This window comes from Bufo bufo, chromosome 2, assembly GCF_905171765.1.
Source record: "Bufo bufo chromosome 2, aBufBuf1.1, whole genome shotgun sequence".
Taxonomy (NCBI): domain Eukaryota; kingdom Metazoa; phylum Chordata; class Amphibia; order Anura; family Bufonidae; genus Bufo; species Bufo bufo.
In genome coordinates, this window is record NC_053390.1 from 745,018,200 (window position 1) to 745,038,808 (window position 20,609).

At 43.0% G+C, this 20,609-nt stretch overlaps 1 protein-coding gene across 1 annotated transcript in view; it reads left to right on the forward strand.

Moving 5' to 3' along the window:
* ARAP2 (ArfGAP with RhoGAP domain, ankyrin repeat and PH domain 2) overlaps positions 1-20,609 on the forward strand; it is a 703,001-nt gene that overhangs the window by 347,339 nt on the left and 335,053 nt on the right. The window contains exon 18 of the mRNA XM_040419005.1: positions 2,255-2,453. Coding sequence (XP_040274939.1) covers positions 2,255-2,453 — 199 coding nt within the window. The remainder of the gene's footprint in view (positions 1-2,254; positions 2,454-20,609) is intronic.

Below are 20,609 nucleotides of genomic sequence, written 5' to 3' on the forward strand. Positions count from 1 at the left end.
AACTGGTTCTATTTATCTATCTTTCTCATTTTTGTTCTACAGCCTACTGTGCTTCCTATGCACAGCAGGCTGCTCTCAGTGAGAAGCTCTGCCCCTCACAGACATATCTCTCTCAGCAGCAGCTCCAGAGTCTGGACTAAACACAACATTGTGGTTACAGGACCTGTGGTGAAGTCACAGTCATGTGATCAGCCATGTGTGGGAGGAGTTATGGGAACACGGGTTCCGTGTAGGACTGTGCTGGTGGAGAATACAGAGCTATTTTATGTATGGAAGGTCTGTATAAAGCAGGGCTATGTCAGCATGCCTGGATTGCCTACAGCTATCAGTCTACAGCAGGGCATTGTGAGAGTTGTAGTTTTACAACAGCTGGAGGGCCGCAGGTTGAGCATCCCTGACCTAGAGGAAGTAATGCTGTTTTGAAGCCAAAGGGTTGTCACACCTAATAGTGATTCAAATCACATTTCTCTTTTGTTTAATCATTTGGCTTTCATTAATTGATAAAAATAAACTGTCGACACTATTTTTGAAAGCATTCTTACTTTGGAGCATTTGTTCACACCTGCTTACAACTTTTCACAGTACTGTATCTTTAAAGATGTTTTGTGTTGTCATTTTTCCATGTCACTATAGAAAGAAAAATCGGATAGCTTGTAGTTTTCACTCTGACAACTAAGCCACATAATAAACAAATCACAAGAGATCATTTTTCTGTACTTATTTTATCTTCACAGTCAGAATTACCATGAAAAGTGACATCTCTATAGATATAGCACATGATCACACCATTCACAATAGGTGATGGTCACAGCTCATCTCCTCCTCCTCCCTGAACAATGATCTTCTGTAAAAATAGCTGAGCATGCCCATAGCACTCTTCTTCAGAATAAAAAAAAAAAAAATTTTTTGGGCCTACACGTTTTTATGGCTTATGTAATGTCTGCAAAGCATAGGTCTGAATACTGTTAGCAGCTAAGGCCAACTGACTGTCCCCATAATTGTCAACAGAAAATAGAATAAAATAATCTACAATCAGAAAATTAAAACATAAAGAACTAGTAGTCTCCTTACAAAATCTTTGCAGTAGCAATGAAGGGAATAATAACCCAGCCACTTGAGCAGACCGTACAGTACTAGTATCCAGCTGCAAGGACGGAACACTGAAGGTATGACTGGTTTCTACTGTGCAGACTCTGAATGCTGGATGTGCAGTCTGTGAGTCTGCGCAGTACAAAACAGAATGGGCGCAGGCACAGGCAACAGGATGGGTTTTGCAAATTTCTATGACATCATCGAGATGGACCAAAACAGTGCACATGCACTGTTTACTGTGGAAGCAGCCCCATCGTAAGCCAACACTGTTGAAGAAATTTAATGAAGATAATAGGAGCAAGGGCATGAAACCAGTATGTACAATATACATTTTGGCAACTTCTTTAAGGTAGCCATACACATTCGGTAGAAGTTGGCTGATAACTGTACAATCAATCATCTGGTTAACATTCATTTTGGAGACATAGCTATACACATTTTAGTCCATATTTGCCATTAAAACTGTCCAAACTAGCCATACGAAACTGCTCCTCATCTTAATTAGAGACAACTGGAGGAGGAGGAGACAGAAAATTGCAACTATCGATGGTTACCATACATGATCAACGAAACTGCTCCATTACTTATTCAGAGACAACTGGAGGAGGAGACAAAAAACTACAGCTGTTGATGGTCGCCACAAAGGGACAGCTTTTGGGGCAACATATTGTGCTGCACTGTGGTATAATGTTCTGATGGGACAGTATTTTGCCCCACCTTCTGTCAATAGGACCCCGCTACAACATGGGGCCACTTTTTTTTTTCCTAGGGCCACTTTAAGTTCCCAGTCCACCCCTGACTATTGTACATCTTTTCTCACATTAATGGTGTGTCATCAGCCTACTAAAATTATTGTTTGTTTTTAAATTACACCCAATAAGCATTTGTTTTAGTTGTGTGTGGGTACTTTTAGTTCTCTTAAGGAGTTGTACAAATATTTAAGCTCAGTTGGCTAATTTGAGTTAACAATGCAGTGTGATGTAGACCTTTTAGATTGGGACGCTTAAATCTTGTCATTATGCTTCATGTTGTGCCTCTGTGTGAGTACACTGTGATCCACTCTGAAATACAATATTAGCTATTACAGCATACAATGTGACGGTTTACTGTTTAATGACATATTTATTATCTACAATTATATTTGATGCTTCTTTTTTTCTAGAATTTTGTTCCTATGGTAGATGAATATTTAACAGAGTTAGAATTTGATTTAATTGGATATTTATACTACAAAGACACATATAGCCTTATGGAATGGAAAGAAGGCTGGTTTGCTCTGGAGAAAATCTGCTTATACTACAGTCACGGGCAAGGAAGTGTTCAAGGAGACAAAATTAATCTGAAGAAACTACAAGAACTGAGTAAGATTATATATTATTATCCTGACATCATTTTGGCTTTTCCTTGTATCTGTTTAAAGATGTTTTTTTCACCAGGATCTACCCTATTTAACCAGACATACTGCCTAGTAGGGCTCTTCATGTTGGTTATAACTGATTGACAGGGCTAGCCATCAGGCAGAGGGCATAGCTGTGTCCTGGCTTATACATATCTACTGTATAAATATGTATTATATATACGCTATGTACTATAGTTTCATCACAGTGAGATCTGCTCAGAAAGCTGATCTACATAATACCGCTGTATTCACAGGCACAATATATGATTATAAAGACACCAGTAATATGTGTCAGCTTGTAAGTATAAAAAAAACATGCATTTTTATGTGGTAATGCAATATCTTAGTGATTAAGCTATTGGTTTTGTATGTAGAGATCCCTGGTTTGAATCTTAGGAGAGACTTTGAAGTTTTTTTTTTCAGATTTTTTTTTTTCTTCCACACTTATCCCATAAAAAAAAACAATTTGTCCTTATATTGAGAATAATGTTTTTTAGGAAGCTAATGAATATTACTGGTTTCTTCATAATCATGTACTGTATTGTGTCTATGAATAAAGCAGTAACAGGTTTTAGAAAAAAAAGACACTATTCTCACTATTCTAATATAGTAAGGCCTTATTATTATATGATTATATATTATATAACCTTTTAATATGGTTTTAAAGAAAAATAAAAACATTAAAAAAAATATATCTCTCCTAAAACTTAAACCAGGGATGACTATATTCCAGGCAGATCACTGCACCACTAAATAGTTTTGATTGAGCATTCTCAGCAGAACACCGCGGGGCTCGAGTCAGTGTATTTAAATGTAATTTAGCATCTATTTCTGAAAAGTTTCTGCTGGGATTTGAACGCCCAACCTTGAACATTAGAGGCAAGGACCTTATCCACTCAAATATAGAGCTGAATGCTAAACTGTGTCAGAAAAACCTCATAGTAGTTTCTGATGTAGTGAGTATTCCTATTCAGTAGAAGACTTATTTTATATTTCTGTGCAGATTAACATGTAGCTATATAGTGTAGCTGTTAATGTCCTTGCCTCTAATGTGCAAGGTTGCGAGTTTGAATCTCTTCAGAAACATTTATATATATTGTAGGAAGGAAGAAGGGGCCATCATTGATTGTCAGTAGTTTTCACCGAGGTTCCTGGCCTCAGTGAAGTAAGAGACGTTTTTTTCCCCTGAAGTGTCATTATTGCAGATTGCAGTGTGACACTTCAGCTGTTGAGTATGGCTGTAAAGCTGATCCGGGATGGCTCTTACTGGGAGTAGCCAAAGTGCTGGGTGGGTGTCTACTCCACGCGTTCCTGGCCGGGTCTTGGCTGGCTTATAAAAGCAGTCAGCACTATCAAGTGTTGTGGATTTTCCTCCATCTAACAGTGAAGCTGGGGAGTTCTCTAGGCTGAACACTGCAAACAGGCATGCAGGCCGCCTGGAAGCCTGCCAGTGAACTATTTTGTGGCTAGGCATTCAACCAAGTTTGAACCTTCACATAGGATTCCGGGTAAACATTTTTTTGTTTTTGCTATGTGTGAACAAGCACCAAGACTGTTATGTGTTGCTGAGTATGAATAAAACACTGAAGTTTGATTTACAACCTGGTTCCTTGCCTCTATACTGGAGGCTGTCACCACGCTGGTGGGACAGCTGATGTACAGCTATACTTACATGTTTTACGGCCAGTCAGTCTTGCTCCTGATGAATCTAACATAGATGAAATGCATAGAGCTTACTTACTGATAGGGTTGAGCGAACCCGAACTAGATAGTTCGGGTTCGTACCGAACTTTAGGATTATTGGACCCCGGACCCGAACCTGAACATTTCAGTAAAAGTTTGGGTTCGGGTTCAGTGTTCGGCGAGTAAATGGCACATTTTTAAAAAGGCTGCAGAGCAGTCAATCAACAAGCGTTTAACTCTGTGCCCTTAGAAGCCATCACAGCCATGCCTACTAATTGTAGGGCTGTGATTGGCCAGTGACCCAGCCTCTATATAAGCTGGAGTCACGTAGCACTGCACGTCACTCTGCTCTTAGTAGTGTAGGGAGAGGATGCTGCTGCTGTGAGGGAGAGAATAAGAAAGAAACTTTAATCCGAACTGCAATTGAACTCAGCGATCTACATAGATTTTGTTGTGTGGGTGCAGTGCACAATCTTTTTACCCTGCCCTGAGCCCAGTGACAGAGAAAAATAACTTTTATCCATCTGTTAGTTAGGTGGGCGGTGGTGGCAATTTTATGCAAGCTTAGTGCACCAGCACAGCATATGTGCTTTTGTGACATTCAAATCCAAGCTTGAAATACTGCAACAATAATCTGGGTTTAAAAAAACACCCTTTTGGGGCAAAATACTAAATTTTACAGCCCTTGCTGCATCTGTCAGTGTGAAATTCAAGCATTATATACTGCTGTCATATTCTGTTAGTAAAAAAAAAAAACACCCATTTTGGGTGTACTTAATATTGCAGCCTTTGCTGCATCTGTGATTGTTAAAAACAAGTTTGAAATATTTCAATAATTTTCTGGCTTTGAAAAAACACCCATTTTTGGCAATACCCTCCGTCTGGGGCCTCTGCCGCATTAGTCAGTGTGCAATTTAAGCTAGAAATTCAGCAATAATTTTCTGGGTTTTAAAAAACACCCATTTTGGGCAAAATACTTAATTTGTGGCCTTGTCTGCATCTGTCAGTGTCAGATACACGCTTTAGATACTGCTGTGCTATTCTGGTATAAAAAAACTAACATTTTGGGCAACATACTTACCATATTTTTTGCCCTATAAGACGCACCGGCCCATAAGACGCACCTAGGTTTTTGGGGAGGAAAATAAGAAAAAAAATATTTTTAACCAAAAGGTGTGCTTTTGGTGGGTTTGGAACTAATGGTGGTCTGTGGATGGCACTATTACTGGGGATCTGTGAAGGACACTGTTATGGGGGGATCTGTGGATGACGGACACTGTTATGGGGGGATCTGTGGATGACGGACACTGTTATGGGGGGGATCTGTGGACGACGGACACTGTTACAGGGGGGATCTGTGGATGACGGACACTGTTACAGGGGGGATCTGTGGATGACGGACACTGTTACGGGGGGATCTGTGGATGACGGACACTGTTATGGGGGGGATCTGTGGATGACGAACACTTATGGGGGGGATCTGTGGATGACGGACACTGTTACGGGGGGATCTGTGGATGACGGACACTTATAGGGGGGATCTGTGGATGACGGACACTGTTATGGGGGGGATCTGTGGATGACGGACACTGTTACAGGGGGATCTGTGGATGACGGACACTGTTACGGGGGGGGATCTATGGCTGGCACTGTTACAGGGGGGATCTGTGGCTGGCACTGTTACAGGGGGGATCTGTGGATGGCACTGTTACAGGGGGGATCTGTGGATAGCACTGTTACAGGGGGGATCTGTGGCTGGCACTGTTATATATGTGCCATCCACAGACCCCCCAGCCCATAACAGTGCCATCCACAGACCCCCCACCCCTTAACTGTGCCATCCACAGATCAGCCCCATCCGCCCCCCTCCCCCCGCCTCCGCCATCGCCCCCCCCAGTATACAAATATAAGATGTCTTATTCAATTAAAATGTATTACATATGCCCCCTCACCCCTAAATTCCTAATAGTACCTTACATCCTATTCCTAATAGGTTCTGTACAATGCCGGCAGGCAGGCCGGGCGGCCGGCGCGTCACTCACTGACGTCACTTGCCTGCGCCGCCTGCTTCATTCATAAAGTAGGCGGAGCAGGCACGTGACATCAGGGAGTTACGCTGCCGCCCTCCCGGCCTGCCTGCCGGCATTATACAGAACCTATTAGGAATAGGGTGTAAGGTACTATTAGGAATTTATGGGGCGAAAAATACAGTAATTTGCGGCCTTGTCTGTATCTGTACGTGTGAAATTCAAGCGTTATATACTGCTGTCATATTCTTTTATTAAAAAAACACCCTTTTTGGGCAAAGTACTTAATATTGCAGTCTTTGCTGCATCTGTTATTGTTTTTTTTTGTTTTTAGCTTTTCAACACTTTATTAATATACCAAACCAATACACAAAAAAAATAGCTTGATATAGATATAGATGTGTACACCCCCTCCCCTCCCTCCCCCTGTATGGGCAGAGAGAGAAGGGGAAACGGGGAAGAGAGAAAAAAAAATAAAAAAGGAAAAACAGTTAACTCAACACTTCCAGTCAGCCCATATCTTAATCCATTTCTCTAGTGCATCTCTCTGCTTATAAAGAATCCATTCATAATTTTTTACCTTATTAACCAGATTTATCCAATTATTTACCTTTGGAGTATGATGTGCGAACCAACTCCGACTAATCAAGACTCTGGCCAGTAATAATATTCTACCTAGCAAGATCTTTTTATATTTATAATTACCAAGTGAAGAAAAATCATTCAATAGAAACAATTTGGGATCAACAGGAATCCGTATTTTCAATTTATGGATAAGAACATTATTAATACTATTCCAGTAGGCACCAAGTTCTGGGCAAGCCCAGATCATGTGCAAGTAGTCCGCGCCTAGAGTATCACAGCGAGGACATTTAGAAGTATCCCTTAGTCCGCACTTATTTAACCAACTGGGAGTAACATATAATCTATGGTAAATATTGAAATGTATTAAAACATGATTAAAGTTATGGGATAGTAGATAGAAGTTACTAAAAATACTTCCCCACCCTACCGATTGTATATTTGGACAGTCCATCCCCCAGGCCCTCTGTCCCGGCGATTGTGTCTCTCCAAAACGTGACTTAAGTAGTAATTTATATATATTTGAAATCTTCATTCTTTGTGATACATTCCCTGCCCACCCGTTTAACAGAGAAGCACTATCAATTTCTAAAAGTGATTTATCATTCACACTAAGAAGTGCCGACCGAAGCTGGAAATATCTAAGCCATTAAAGATTCCCTATATTATGTGATAGTTCCACAAATGACTTAATCTCTCTATTCTTAACAACCTGTGTAATATAAAAAATCCCTTTTTTTGCCTAAATTGATTCCTTGCTATACCTTCTAATGTCTGAAAGTGAATATTATACCAAAGAGGCGTGAATGTAAGTGATCCCTTTACCCCAACCATGCTCTAGTATTAGCCCAAATTTTCAGTAATAGTTTTATAGTCTCTTTATGGCCCTGATTTCTATTGGTCGATAACCCGGATTCCAAGAGCGTAAATATGTTATTATACGCTGAACTTCTCACTAACCTACTTAGGAAGGTACTATTTTGCCATTCATGGCACATCCATAGCTGAGCGGCAATAAAGTACCCCTTAAAGTAGGGGAGATTTAATCCCCCCTGCTCCAAGGGTTTGTATAAATATTCCAATTTGAGGCGCACACGTTTCCTTCCGCACACTAGGTCGTTAATTATTCTTTCCATAAGTTTAAAATATTTATCCTCTATCCAGGTAGGTGTGTTCCTAAGAACATAGAGGACCTGAGGTAGAATCACCATCTTGACCAGTGAGACTCGATCTGCCCTTGATAGAGGAAGTTTCAACCAAATCCCCATTTTTGCCCTAATTTTCATTATCAGTGGGATCAAATTGAGTTGAACGCAGTTTTCAACCTTGGCAGATATAATCATAACCAAGAATTTAATGGTGTCAACGACATCTAGCTGGGTAGTCAGGGACTCCTTCTGGAAAACTGGGTCTAGTGGCATCAAACTTGTCTTTGACCAGTTTTTGTCTAGGCCTGATACCTCACCGAATAGTTTCGCCATCCGCATAATTCTTGGTAGAGTTGTTTCTGTACTATCTATAAAAAAGAGGACATTGTCTGCATATAAAGAAATGCGATCCTCCACACCTAATATTCCAAATCCTTTAATTTGGGCGTCCTGCCTAATAGCCAGAGCCAAAGGCTCAAAATAAATGTCAAATAGGAGTGGTGATAGTGGACAGCCCCGACGAGTACCCCTATTTTGGTTGAAACTCCTAGTAAGGCTCCCATTAAGGCTCAGCTTGGCCGTGGGGGATATGTACAGTAGTTTAATCATGTTTATGAATCTCTCCCCAAAACCCATCCTGGCCAAAACCCTCCACAGGAATCACCACTCCACCCTGTCAAAGGCCTTGGAGGCATCCAGTGACAGGATGGAGCGAGCAGACCCCCCAGGTGCCTGTATATTGGCATAGAGCATGTGAAGATTGTGGTGAGTACCCTTATTTGGGATAAAACCATTCTGATCAGGATGTACAATGGAAGAGATAACCCCAGCGAGTCTTGTAGCCAGCATCCTCGCCAGGAGCTTTGCGTCCGCGTTCAACAGTGAAATCGGTCTATAGGATCCCAAATCTAAGGGATCCTTGCCTTTTTTTGGGATTAATATTATCACGGCTTCCGACATTGAACCCGGTAGGGTCCTCTCCTCCACCGAGTCAGCGAAGACCCACAGCAATTTTGGAAGAATAGAATCCTTGTATTTATTATAAAATTCATATGGGAGTCCATTTGAACCGGGAGTAGAGTTACCCGAACAGAGTTTGATGGCCCCTTCAAGCTCCTGAATTGAGAGATCGGCGTCGAGTACCCTCCTTTGAGCCGAAGTAATAGTGGGGGAAGTAATACCGTCAAGGTAGACATCCATCATTTCGTCCGTTATCCTAGAATAGGGTCTATAAAGATCTGAGAAATAATCCAAGAAAACTTTCTCTATAGAGTTTTGTCCAGTAACTATCCTCCCGTTAACCAGTCGGATGCTATCTATATTTTTCTTGGGTTCCTGATTCGAGATAACTCTAGATAGGAGTTTACCCGGTCGCCCTGATTCTGTTAAATATTTTTGACCCTTAAAAAATAAACTCTGTTATGCCTTCTCCAGTAGAAAGTTGGAGTATGATTGTGTGGTCTTATGCATATTTTCCCTGTCTTCCTCTGTCCTATTTATATAAAAGGATTGTGTAGCTGAGGAAGCTTGTTCTTTTAAATTTTCCTCCTTTTCCCCATACTCCTTTCTCAGGTTGGCGATATTACTAACCAATATTCCCCTCATGTAAGCCTTGAAGTTATCCCATACTACTTGCTGAGGTATAATTAGCCTCCCAAAATTGGTTAATTTCCTTTTGTATTGTTTCATGATTCTTTATTATTGATAACCAATAGGGGTTGAGTCTAAATAGAGACCTCCCCGTTTGTTTATCATGGGACGGGCAAAGTTCAAGGAGTAGGGGGAGATGATCCGAGAGTGACCTAGTCTCATACTTCATACGTTTAACATATCGAACATATTTTTTATTAATCAGAGGATGATCTATTCTGGACATAGATCTTCCTAATTTACTGATACATAAAAAAGCCCTTCTCCCCTGTCCCAAACTTCCCCAAACATCCTCGAACCCGGCCTCTAGGCAAAAACGTGCCAAGGGGGATCCCTGAACAGAGGCATCTCTCCTGCCCACCGTAGAGACCCTGTCAACCAGGGGATAGATAACACAGTTAAAATCTCCCATAATCAATGTAGGACATTCTGGCCATTTTTCCATACATTTTAGCAGAGAGTTGAGGACTGAAAAGGCAAATGGAGGAGGAATATAGACAAAGGCCATAATACACATCTTCCCTGCCAACTTACAGTATAGGAAGACAAATCTCCCCTGGTGGTCAACAGCGGATGCCTCGCACTTAAAATCAATCGTTCTATGAATAAAAACAGTCACTTCCCTTAGAATGACTAGAGAAGGTAGAGTGGTAGGTGTGCGCTGCCCATCCCCTGGTGGCCACCCTGGAGGTCTCCCCGGTAAGGTGTGTTTCTATCAAACATACGATGGCTGGGAGGGGTAAGCGCATTAGATCAAAAACCGCTTGTCTCTTTCTCCTATCCCCCAGGCCCCTGACATTCCAAGTGAGCATTCTAATTGACATTATAAAGAATAGTTAAAAAAAAAAAAGAACACATCTCTTCCCCATACTAGACACATCACAGCGCCCCCGACCAGCCCACCCATCCCAAGCAACCCCCCAATACAAATAATCCACCGCATAAAGCAGCAGATCTCTCGCCTATGACCTATACCCCCCCACCCCTCCACCCAGCCGCAATTTAAACAGAGAATGGGAAAAGTAGAAAACGTCATCTGTAAACTCTTGATCCATTATTCTCAACAGAGCCTTAGGCAATTAGATCATATATCATATTCGTTCAAGCCACTCCGCAGCTTTATCCGGCGTATCAAAAAATAGAGTTGAATCATTAAAAATAATCCGGAGTTTGGCTGGGAAGACAAGTGAATACTTAATGTCCCTTTATCTTAATCTCTTTTTAACGGTATTAAACGAGCGTCTCTTTTCTTGAACATCTTTTGAGAAATCTGGAAAGAAGGCCAGTCTATTTCCATCATGGAGAACAGGGGGGCATTCCCTCGCCCGCCTTAGTACTATGTCCCTGTCTCTTGAAGACAGCATTTTTGCAAGGAGGGTCCGTGGTTGTCTCCCGGGGATTGATTTACCGCCTGGGACTCGATGGGCTCTTTCAACTAGAAACTAGGATGAAAAATGTTCTCTCCCAAAATTTTCAAGAATCAACATCTGTATAAATTGAGTAGGATTCCTTTCTTCAGCGCCCTCTGGGATCCCCAGGATTCTTACATTGCACCTACGTGATCTATCTTCCAAATGCGCCACCTTTTTTTAAGGAGATCAAAATCTGTCTTAAAGTTGGACATCTCGGTTTTTATTTCTTTATATATATTTTTTTGAATAGTAGCCATAGAGCTCTCCACATTATTAACCCTTTCTCGGATTTTTGACAGATCATCCCTAATCAGTCCCACATCAACTTGAATTGCGCCAAGCTGGGTTGTAATAGCCTGTATTAGGTCCCCATTCTGTTTTACTGCTAGTAAGATTTATTTTAAAGGTGAGGGATTGGGATTGATAACATCTTCTCTATCTGTTCCCTCCTCCCCTTGGAGGTTCCCAGAGTCTTTTTGTACTTCGGATTCCATCGCTTCAGGATTATCATTCTTTTTAGAACTAATATCTTTCTGCCCGCCTCTAGTGTTGACCCTGGGGGACCTTAGAAATTGGTCTATTTTTTCTGTTATTGTTGAAACAAGCTTGAAATGCTTCAATAATTTTCTGGGTTTTAAAAAACACCCATTTTTGGCAATACCCTCCATCTAGGGCCTCTGCTGCATTAGTCAGTGTGCAATTTAAGCTAGAAATTGTAATGACCGGCGTCACGCACAGGGAGGGAAAAGGGAAAGCCCTGCCCAAGGGAGAGGGAAAGGTGGTGACCCCTGACTCACCTTGCGGCTGGCACCTGACTGCCCTGACGTCCCTAGACGGGTTCCTCACCCGTGCAGCGATCACGTGCCTAAACCCTGGCTTTCCCTAGAATGAGCCCTAGATAGTGAACGGGCCGGTGGGATCGCTAGTCCGCACCACTGACACTAAGAGGGAAACACCAGGGAGAGGACAGACAATACAGACAAACACATACACCCAGGTGGGCGACCACAGCAGACCACAAAGGTCCAACAGGGATCCGGAGGGTAACGTTCTGGACCAACAACCAGAGAACGCAGCAACACAGCTCCAGAGGGTCAGTATAGAAGTCCAGGCAGGAAGCTCTATATCTGGCAACCAGAGAAGTGTGAGAGGGGAATATAAGGAGGTTGGGAGTGCTGGACAAGGAACAGCTGAGGAGAAGGAGCTACGGATCCCTGAGTGAGCCAAAAAGGGTTGCAAAGCAAACCCAGAAAGCTACCATAAGGAAACAGCCCTATCTTACATAGAGCGCGCAGCCAACCGCTGTGACTTCCTGACCCCGGGTATAACGGAGTCAGGCGTGGGTCTTGACACCCTCGTGACAGAAATACAGCTATAATTTTCTGGGTTTTAAAAACACCCATTTAGGGCAAAATACTTAATTTGCAGCCTTTGCTGCATATGTCATTGTGAGATACACCCTTTCAATACTGTTTTTCTACTCTGGTATTAAAAAAACAAAAATTTTGGGCAAAAATCTTAATTTGCGGCCTTGTCTGCATCTGTACGTGTGAGATACACCCTTTAGATACTGTTGTTCTATTCTGGTATTAAAAAAAGTCCCATTTTGGGCAAAGATCTTAATTTGCAGCCTTGTCTGCATCTGTACGTGTGAGATACATGCTTTAGATACTGCTGTGCTATTCTGGTATTAAAAAAACACCCATTTAGGGCAAAAATCTCCCACCCAGTCTCCTGCTGAAACAGAGTTGGCACCTGCAGCCGATGTCCATCAGTCTTTCACCTCAACCCCTTGCAAATCAGCCAAGCAGTCTGAGCCCCAAGTGATGCAGCAGTCTCTTCTGCTTTTTGATGACTCTGCTAGCAGGGTTTCCCAGGGCCACCCACCTAGCCCTGCCCCAGAAGTGGAAGAGATTAAGTGCACTGATGCCCAACCACTTATGTTTCAAGATGAGTACATGGGAGGACCATCGCAGCACGTCTCGGATGATGACAAAACATAGGTGCCAACTGCTGTGGTTTTCGAAAGTGTGCAGACCGACAAGGAGAGCAGGGGTAAAGACTGGATGTAAGATGTTGTGGAGGATGATAAGTTCCTCGACCCCACATGGAATCAAGGTCATGCAAGTGTAATTCGGAGGAAGAGGCGGTGGTCGCACAGAGCCACCAGCACAGCAGAAGAGGGAGCAGGGTGCAAAAGTGGAGCGGCCGTCCCGTAGACAGTTTGCCTGCTACTGCCCACCGCAGAAAGGGACCGAGCACACCAAAGCCAGCTCAAGGGAGTTCCCTGGCGTGGCAGTTCTTTAGACAATGTGCTGACGACAAGACACGAGTGGTTTGCACGCTGTGCAATCAGAGCCTGAAGCGAGGCATAAACGTTCTCAACCTGAGCACAACCTGCATGACCAGGCATCTAACTGCAAAGCACGAGCTGCAGTGAAGTAGACACCTCAAAAACCAAGAAAGGTCTCTGGCTCCTCCTGCTTCCTCTTCTGCTGCAGTCTCAGCCTCTTCATCCACCTCTGGAGTGACAGTACCACCTGCCACCCCGCAAACAGAGGATCTGCCAGCAACACCACCAGTGTTCCCTCTAAGCCTTGGCAGCTGCTGAGCGGGATCGGCTCGGAGCTGGGCACAGCGCCATCAAAGGTGGGCGATAGGAAAACCTAAGATAATTGTCACTTCAAAGAGCATACAAACCTCTGCGCCATCCCATACAATACAGTATAACCCCTGCACCATCCCGTACAATATACAGTATAACCCCTGCACCATCCCGTACAATATACAGTATAGTCCTCTCTGTGATCACTGGACATTGCTCTCCATATAAAACCATACAGGGAAAAAAAATCTTTGATCCAGAGAACTTACATAGAAAAACTAATAACCAAGAGCCTAAAACAAAACCCAGTTTCTGACCCTTATGTTAAAACATAACTTTCATTTGATTGCTTTAATACCTAAACACCTAAATAATTTTTTATTTTTTTTAAAAAGCTGCTGTTTCTCTAGATGACCTTATGTTGATAGTAGTGGTAATAGAGTCTCAAGGGTCTATAAAGGCAGCTACACTATTTTTTACAAACCATTGAGACTCTATTAACACTACTATCAACATAAGGTCATCTAAAGAAATAGTAGGTTTTTCTTTTTTTTCTTTCTCTTTAGGTGTTAAAACATAACTTTAATTAGATTGCTCTAACACCTAAACGGGGAAAAAAAGAATTTTAAAAACCTGCTTTTTCTCTAGATGACCTTATGTTAATAGTAGTGTTAATAGAGTCTCAAAGGTCTGTAAAAATAGTGTAGCTGCTTTTATAGACCCTTGAGACTCTATTACCACTACCATAAACATAAGGTCATCTAGAGAAACAACAGGTTTTTAAAATTTATTTTTTCCTTTAGGTATTAAAGAAATCAAATGAAAGTTATGTTTTAACATAAGGGTCAGAACAGAACCGCACACAAAATGTCTCCTGCGGAGTGAAGAAAGACCTTGCTAAGTGCTAACCTGACACTGGCTAGGACATCTAACTTATACATCTTCTTGTATATAGTGATATGGAGCATGCTGGTATAACCTGGGTATCTTCTGTATATAATTATATATGTACAGCTGGTATAAGTAATACATCTTCTTGTATACAGTGATATGGAACATGCTGGTATAACCCAGGCATCTCCTGTTGTATATAAAAAATGGTATATCACCCGTGGGTGATGTGAGACAAAAAGCGCTTTTTGTCTCGCATCACCCATGGGTGATATACCATTTTATATATACTTACCTAAGGAGAACAATAGCTCCTTGATAGACATCAAGCAGCGGGATCTTCCTATTAAGGTAGATTTACACATCCAAACAATAGGAGCGCAGGGGGGACCTTTTACTTCCTGTTTTATATAGTTATATATGTTACTTTTCCCCCCATTTTCCTTGGCTGAGACAAGCAACATTGCCAATGCAAAACCTGAAGGGAATGCAATGCTGTTCCAGAGAGACTCACTTTAGCCTCTCTAAGATGGCGGCGCCAACCAGCATTCCCTTGTTTTGCATTGGCGAGTCTGCTGTGATAAAACCTCCCATACAGTACATGCTGTTTTCATTGCTTTCACAGACACAGCTCCTGCTGCCCACATGAAGGACTTTTCACTATCAGGCTCACTCTAGCCTATAGGATTAAAAATAACTAAGATTGTTTAGTGTTCTCCCCTACTACTGACATTCTACCGTCATTGATTGCTGAACTGGTCTCTCCTGGTATTTCTAGAGTGTTAACTCGTAACAAGAAGTGGAGAACAGCAGGGGACAATAGTGGAACTAGTAGTCTACTAGTGCCACTATTGTCCCCCGCTGTTCTCCACTTCTTGTCATGAGTTCACACTCTAGAAATACCAGGACAGACCAGTTCAGCAATCAATGACGGTTTCTAGGATTTTACTTATTGTAGGTAGCCCATAAGAGAAACTCACTCTCACTCTAGCGTGTGCCTCTGGCCTGGCTCTAAGATGGCGGTGCCGCCGCCACTATCGCACCTTACTGCCTGCTGCTGCTGCTCAGTCCTCTTCTTCCTGCAAAAAGAAGGAGGAGGCAGAAGTAGCACGTGGTAGCTGGTAGGCGGCGCCCCGCTGTGCTGAGCCGCACAAGACTACGAGGAGGACGTCGGCGCCGTCACGCAGATGAGTCTGACGACAAGTGCTGGCATTTTGCCAGCAGCGTTAGCGAACTTAGCGGCACGCTGTAGGCTGAGTGAGCGGGCATTATAAAATTGTGAGCGGGGCCACAATAATTGCTGCGCGGCCGCCCACCCGCGCAGCTTAGAGGGAACACTGAACACCACCACCTGGGTCACCAAGCATCTCCACAATGTCCCACGGAAGCGTTTAGCTCTCCATCTCCCAAACACTGGAGCGGAAGAGGAAGTACCTCCCTACCCCCCCACGATCCCTGACCCTGAATGCCAGCATTTCAAAATGACTGTCCTTTGAAATGCTGTCATTCCATCTGGTGGAGATGCAGAGTTCTAAAAGCCTTATGGCGGTGGCTGTCCCACAGTACGTTGTGCCCAGCCGCCACTAATTTTCCAGGCGTGCCATCCTTTCCCTGCACAACCAAGTGGGGACAAAATCAGGTGTGCACTGCGCAACGCCATCTGTGGCAAGGTGCACCTCACTACGGATACGTGGACCAGTAAGTACGGTCAGGGACGTTATATCTCCATAACAGCATACTGAGTAAATGCAGTGGCGGCTGGGCCTGAGGCGGAGAGCAGTTTCGGCGCATGGCGAACAACAGACCGATGAGTGGTCGGTGCCAGTGAGCCTCAAGACCGGCCTGGTAGTGTGCGATAATGGGCGAAATCTCGTAGCAGCTCTGGGACTAGCGCACATCTCTTGCCTGGTGCATGTGCTGAATTTTGTGGTGCAGAGCTTCCTTAAAAAGTACCTCGATATGTCAGAGCTGCTTCATAAAGTGCGGGCCATCTGTGCGCGCTTTCGGCGTTCTCACCCTGATGCTGCTCGCCTGTCAGCGCTGCAGCGTAACTTCAGCCTTCCCTCTCTACACCTCATATGCGTCGTGCCCACAAGGTGGAACTCCAACTTGCACATGCTGGCCAGACTGTGCGAGCAACAGCAGGCGATAGAGGAGTTTCAGCTGCAGCATGCACGGGTGAGTTGCTCTGCGGAACAGCACCATTTCACCACCAATGACTGGGCCTCCATGCGAGACCTGTGTTCCTTGGTGCTCTGTTTCGAGTACTCCACCAACATGACCAGTGCTGAAAACGCCATTCTCAGCATTACTATCCCACTTCTATGCCTCCTTGAAAAAACGCTCATGGAGATGATGGAAGAGGATGTGGCACAGGAGGAGGAGGAGGAGGAGGAAGAGGGATTATATCATAGGGTTTCCGGCCAGTCACTCACAAGTGGCTCTGAAGGGTGGGTTCCTGCACCCACAAACGCCAGGTACACAATTGTCCAGCCAGGGCACAGTTCTGGAGGATGACGAAGTGGAGGATGAGTAGGAGGAGATGGAGGAGGAGGAACCATGTTCACAGCAGGGTGGCACCCAGACCAGCTCATGGCCATAAATGGTGCATGGCTGGGGGGATACAGAAGATACAGACGATAAACCTCCCACAGAGGACAACTTTTCGTTGCCTCTGGGCAGCCTGGCACACATGAGCGATTACATGCTGCAGTGTCTCCACAACGACCACCGAGTGGCCAACATTCTAACTTGTGCTGATTACTGGGTGGTCCCGTTACATGGACAACGTACCGTCCTTAATTCCCTAACTTGAGCGTGATCGTAAGATGCGCGAGTACAAGCGCTCGCTGGTAGACGCGCTGCTGTGGCATTTTCACCTGACAGCGGGGGCACAGTTGAAGCACAAGGCGAAGGCAGAGGAGGAGGAAGAGGTCGCCAACGCAGCTGGGGCACCGCCAGCACCTCAGAAGGCAGTGTATTATCTGAACGTGTGTTTGGCACGGCAGGGGGCATTATCACAGACAAGCGCAGCCGCCTGTCCACAGCCAATGTGGACAAGCTCACATTCATTAAAATGAACCAGGCATGGATCCAACAGGACTTGTTCGTAACTTGTGCAAAATAGACATGTATACTGTCCTTAACCAGCCATTGTTATACTACAGCACAATTGCTCATTCTTGTATTTTGGATATTTCACACTCTTTTGGAGTGTACCTTAATTTAAAAAAATTCTGAAGTGTTTCGGGCAGTATTATCTGCTCATATTCAGCCAAATGCTTCTGAACTCATTGGACGGTGCTTTACAGTCCAGATGGACAATGACCCAAAGCATACTGAAAAAACAACCAAATCGTTTTTTAAAGGAAAGAAGTGGAATGGTATGCAATGGCCAAGTCAATCACCTGACCTGAATCCGATTGAGCATGCATTTCACTTGCTGAAGACAAAACTGAAGGGAAAATGAGCCAAGAACAAGCAGGAACTGAAGACAGCTGCAGTAGAGGCCCGGCAGAGCATCACCAGGGATGAAACCCAGCGTCTGGTGATGTCTATGCGTTCCAGACTTCAGGCTGTAATTGACTGCAAAGGATTTGCAACCAAGTATTAAAAAGTGAAAGTTTGATGTATGATTATTATTCTGTCCCATTACTTTTGATCCCTCAACAAGTGGGAGGCACATATGCAAACTGTTGTAATTCCTGCACCATTCACCTTATTTTGATGTGAATACCCTCAAAATAAAGCTGACAGTCTGCAGTTAAAGCACATCTTGTTTGCTTCATTTCAAATCCATTGTGGTGGTGCATAGAGCCAAAAATGTTAGAATTGTGTCAATGTCCCAATATTTATGGACCTGACTGTATACATTCCCCTGTGGGCGGTATCCGTTTTGGCTAACATCTATCTCTAGCCAACCCCTGCTGCTCATGACCTATTGGTAAAGTCTTCTGAGTGCCAAATTGTCGCACTGTTCCATATGATAAATACTCTATTAGGTTATCACTCCTGTTTCCCCTGTTTTTAGTGTATATCAATAAAATTATAGTTTTATACACTTCACTCTCCCCTTTTTTTCAGTGAATTAACTATTACAGTGAGACATGGCACCTTATTTATTATAGCCTGTGAATTGCAAGATTCAAACTCCCAACCTTGTACATTGGAGGCAAGGATGTTAACCACTACACTATAGAGCTACGTGTTAACTCTCACAGAAATACAAAATAAGTCTTCTGCTGAATAGGAATACTTACTACATCAGAAACTTCTATGAGGTTTTTCTGTCACAGTGTACCATTTGGCTTTATAGTTGAGTGGCTAAGGTTCCTGCTTCGAATGTAAAAGTTTGAGGGATCAAATCCTGGCAGAAACATTTCAGAAAAAGCGATTTTATATTTTTTTTTATAATTGTAAAAAATGTATAGAACAAAATAAATGTGTAATTACTAAAAAAATAAAATTATATATAATATATATATATATATATACACTGGATATAAAAAGTCTACACACCCCTGTTAAAATGTCAGGTTTATGTGCTGTAAGAAAAAGTAGACAAAGATAAATCTTTTCAGAACTTTTTCCACCTTAAGGCTCCATTCACACGTCCGCAAAATGGGTCCACATCCGTTCCGCAATTTTGTTAGCATCGCTGAAATGTGGAAAAGCTTTGTCTGCACGCCACAACAACCAGCACCACCAGCTGATATGGAACGCAGCATTTCAGCAACATGGTGGAGCAGTATGTGTGCACACGCCTACACGTACTGAATGACGGGTCTGCCCGTTTCAACTTCTAGGTCAACAAATTAGGCACATGGCCTGAGCTTGGCCTTTACGCCTTGGAGGTGCTGGCCTGTCCTGCAGCCAGTGTATTATCTGAACGTGTGTTTGGCACGGCAGGGGGCATTATCACAGACAAGCGCAGCCGCTTGTCCACAGCCAATGTGGACAAGCTCACATTCATTAAAATGAACCAGGCATGGATCCCACAGGACTTGTTCGTACCTTGTGCAAAATAGACATGTATACTGTCCTTAACCAGCCATTGTTATACTACAGCACAATTGCTCATTCTTGTATTTTGGATATTTCACACTCTTTTGGAGTGTACCTTAATTTAAAAAAATTAATTAAATTAAAACCAAAAACTAGTGATGGCTACCTCGTCCTCCTCCACCGCCGCTTCCACCTACACCTCTACGTCCACCGCCTCCTCAAACTCCTACTCCATATGGACCTCTACCTCATAAATCAAGTTTATTTTTTTTATTTGTGCGTATTTTATTTTATGTAATTTCACTATTGTTTCTGTTACATTTTTGGGTGAAATTCACCTATTTTTGGGTGTGATATACCACTGCTATACCTAGTAGACAGGTAAAAAAAAATCACTAATTTGTCTGTTACATTTTTGGGTGAAACTCACCAATTTTTGGCTGTGATATACCCCTACTCTACCTAGTTGACAGCTTAATAAATTTCACAAATTTTTCTGTTACATTTTTTGGTGAAATTCACAAATTTTTGGGTGTGATATACCCCTGCTCTACCTAGTAGACAGGTTAATAAATTTCACAATTTTTTTTGTTACATTCTTGGGTGACATTTTATCATTTTTGCCGTGAATAAACCCCTGCTCTGCATAGGTGACAGGGACCGAAATATTTAAAAATAATCTGTTCCATTGGTGGGGGACATTAACCCATTTCTGGCGATGAAAAACCCCTGCTCTGCATAGGTGACAAGGACTTAAATTTCTAAAATTCATCTTTAATTGGCCCTTTTATTCAATCCTTCTGCTTTAATAACTTGTTCCACATTTCCACTCCACCCCATTGCAGCCATTGACCTCCCTTGGATGAGGTCTCCCATTCTCACGCTCCCTCTTCGGCGTGGAACCCTGATTCGCCAATAACCGTGATCAACATGTTAGGCTCAGAAAAGAACATTGAAAGTTGATAGAGAAGATATCCAAATGGATCGTGGACATCACATGGACATGCGATCAGGCAGAAGTTATCTAGAGTAAACAAAGCAGCAGCAGGGCCTCTCCTGGCTAATGTTTCCAAATCCTAAATACATTCCCTATAATTTTTTTATTAATAATTCCAA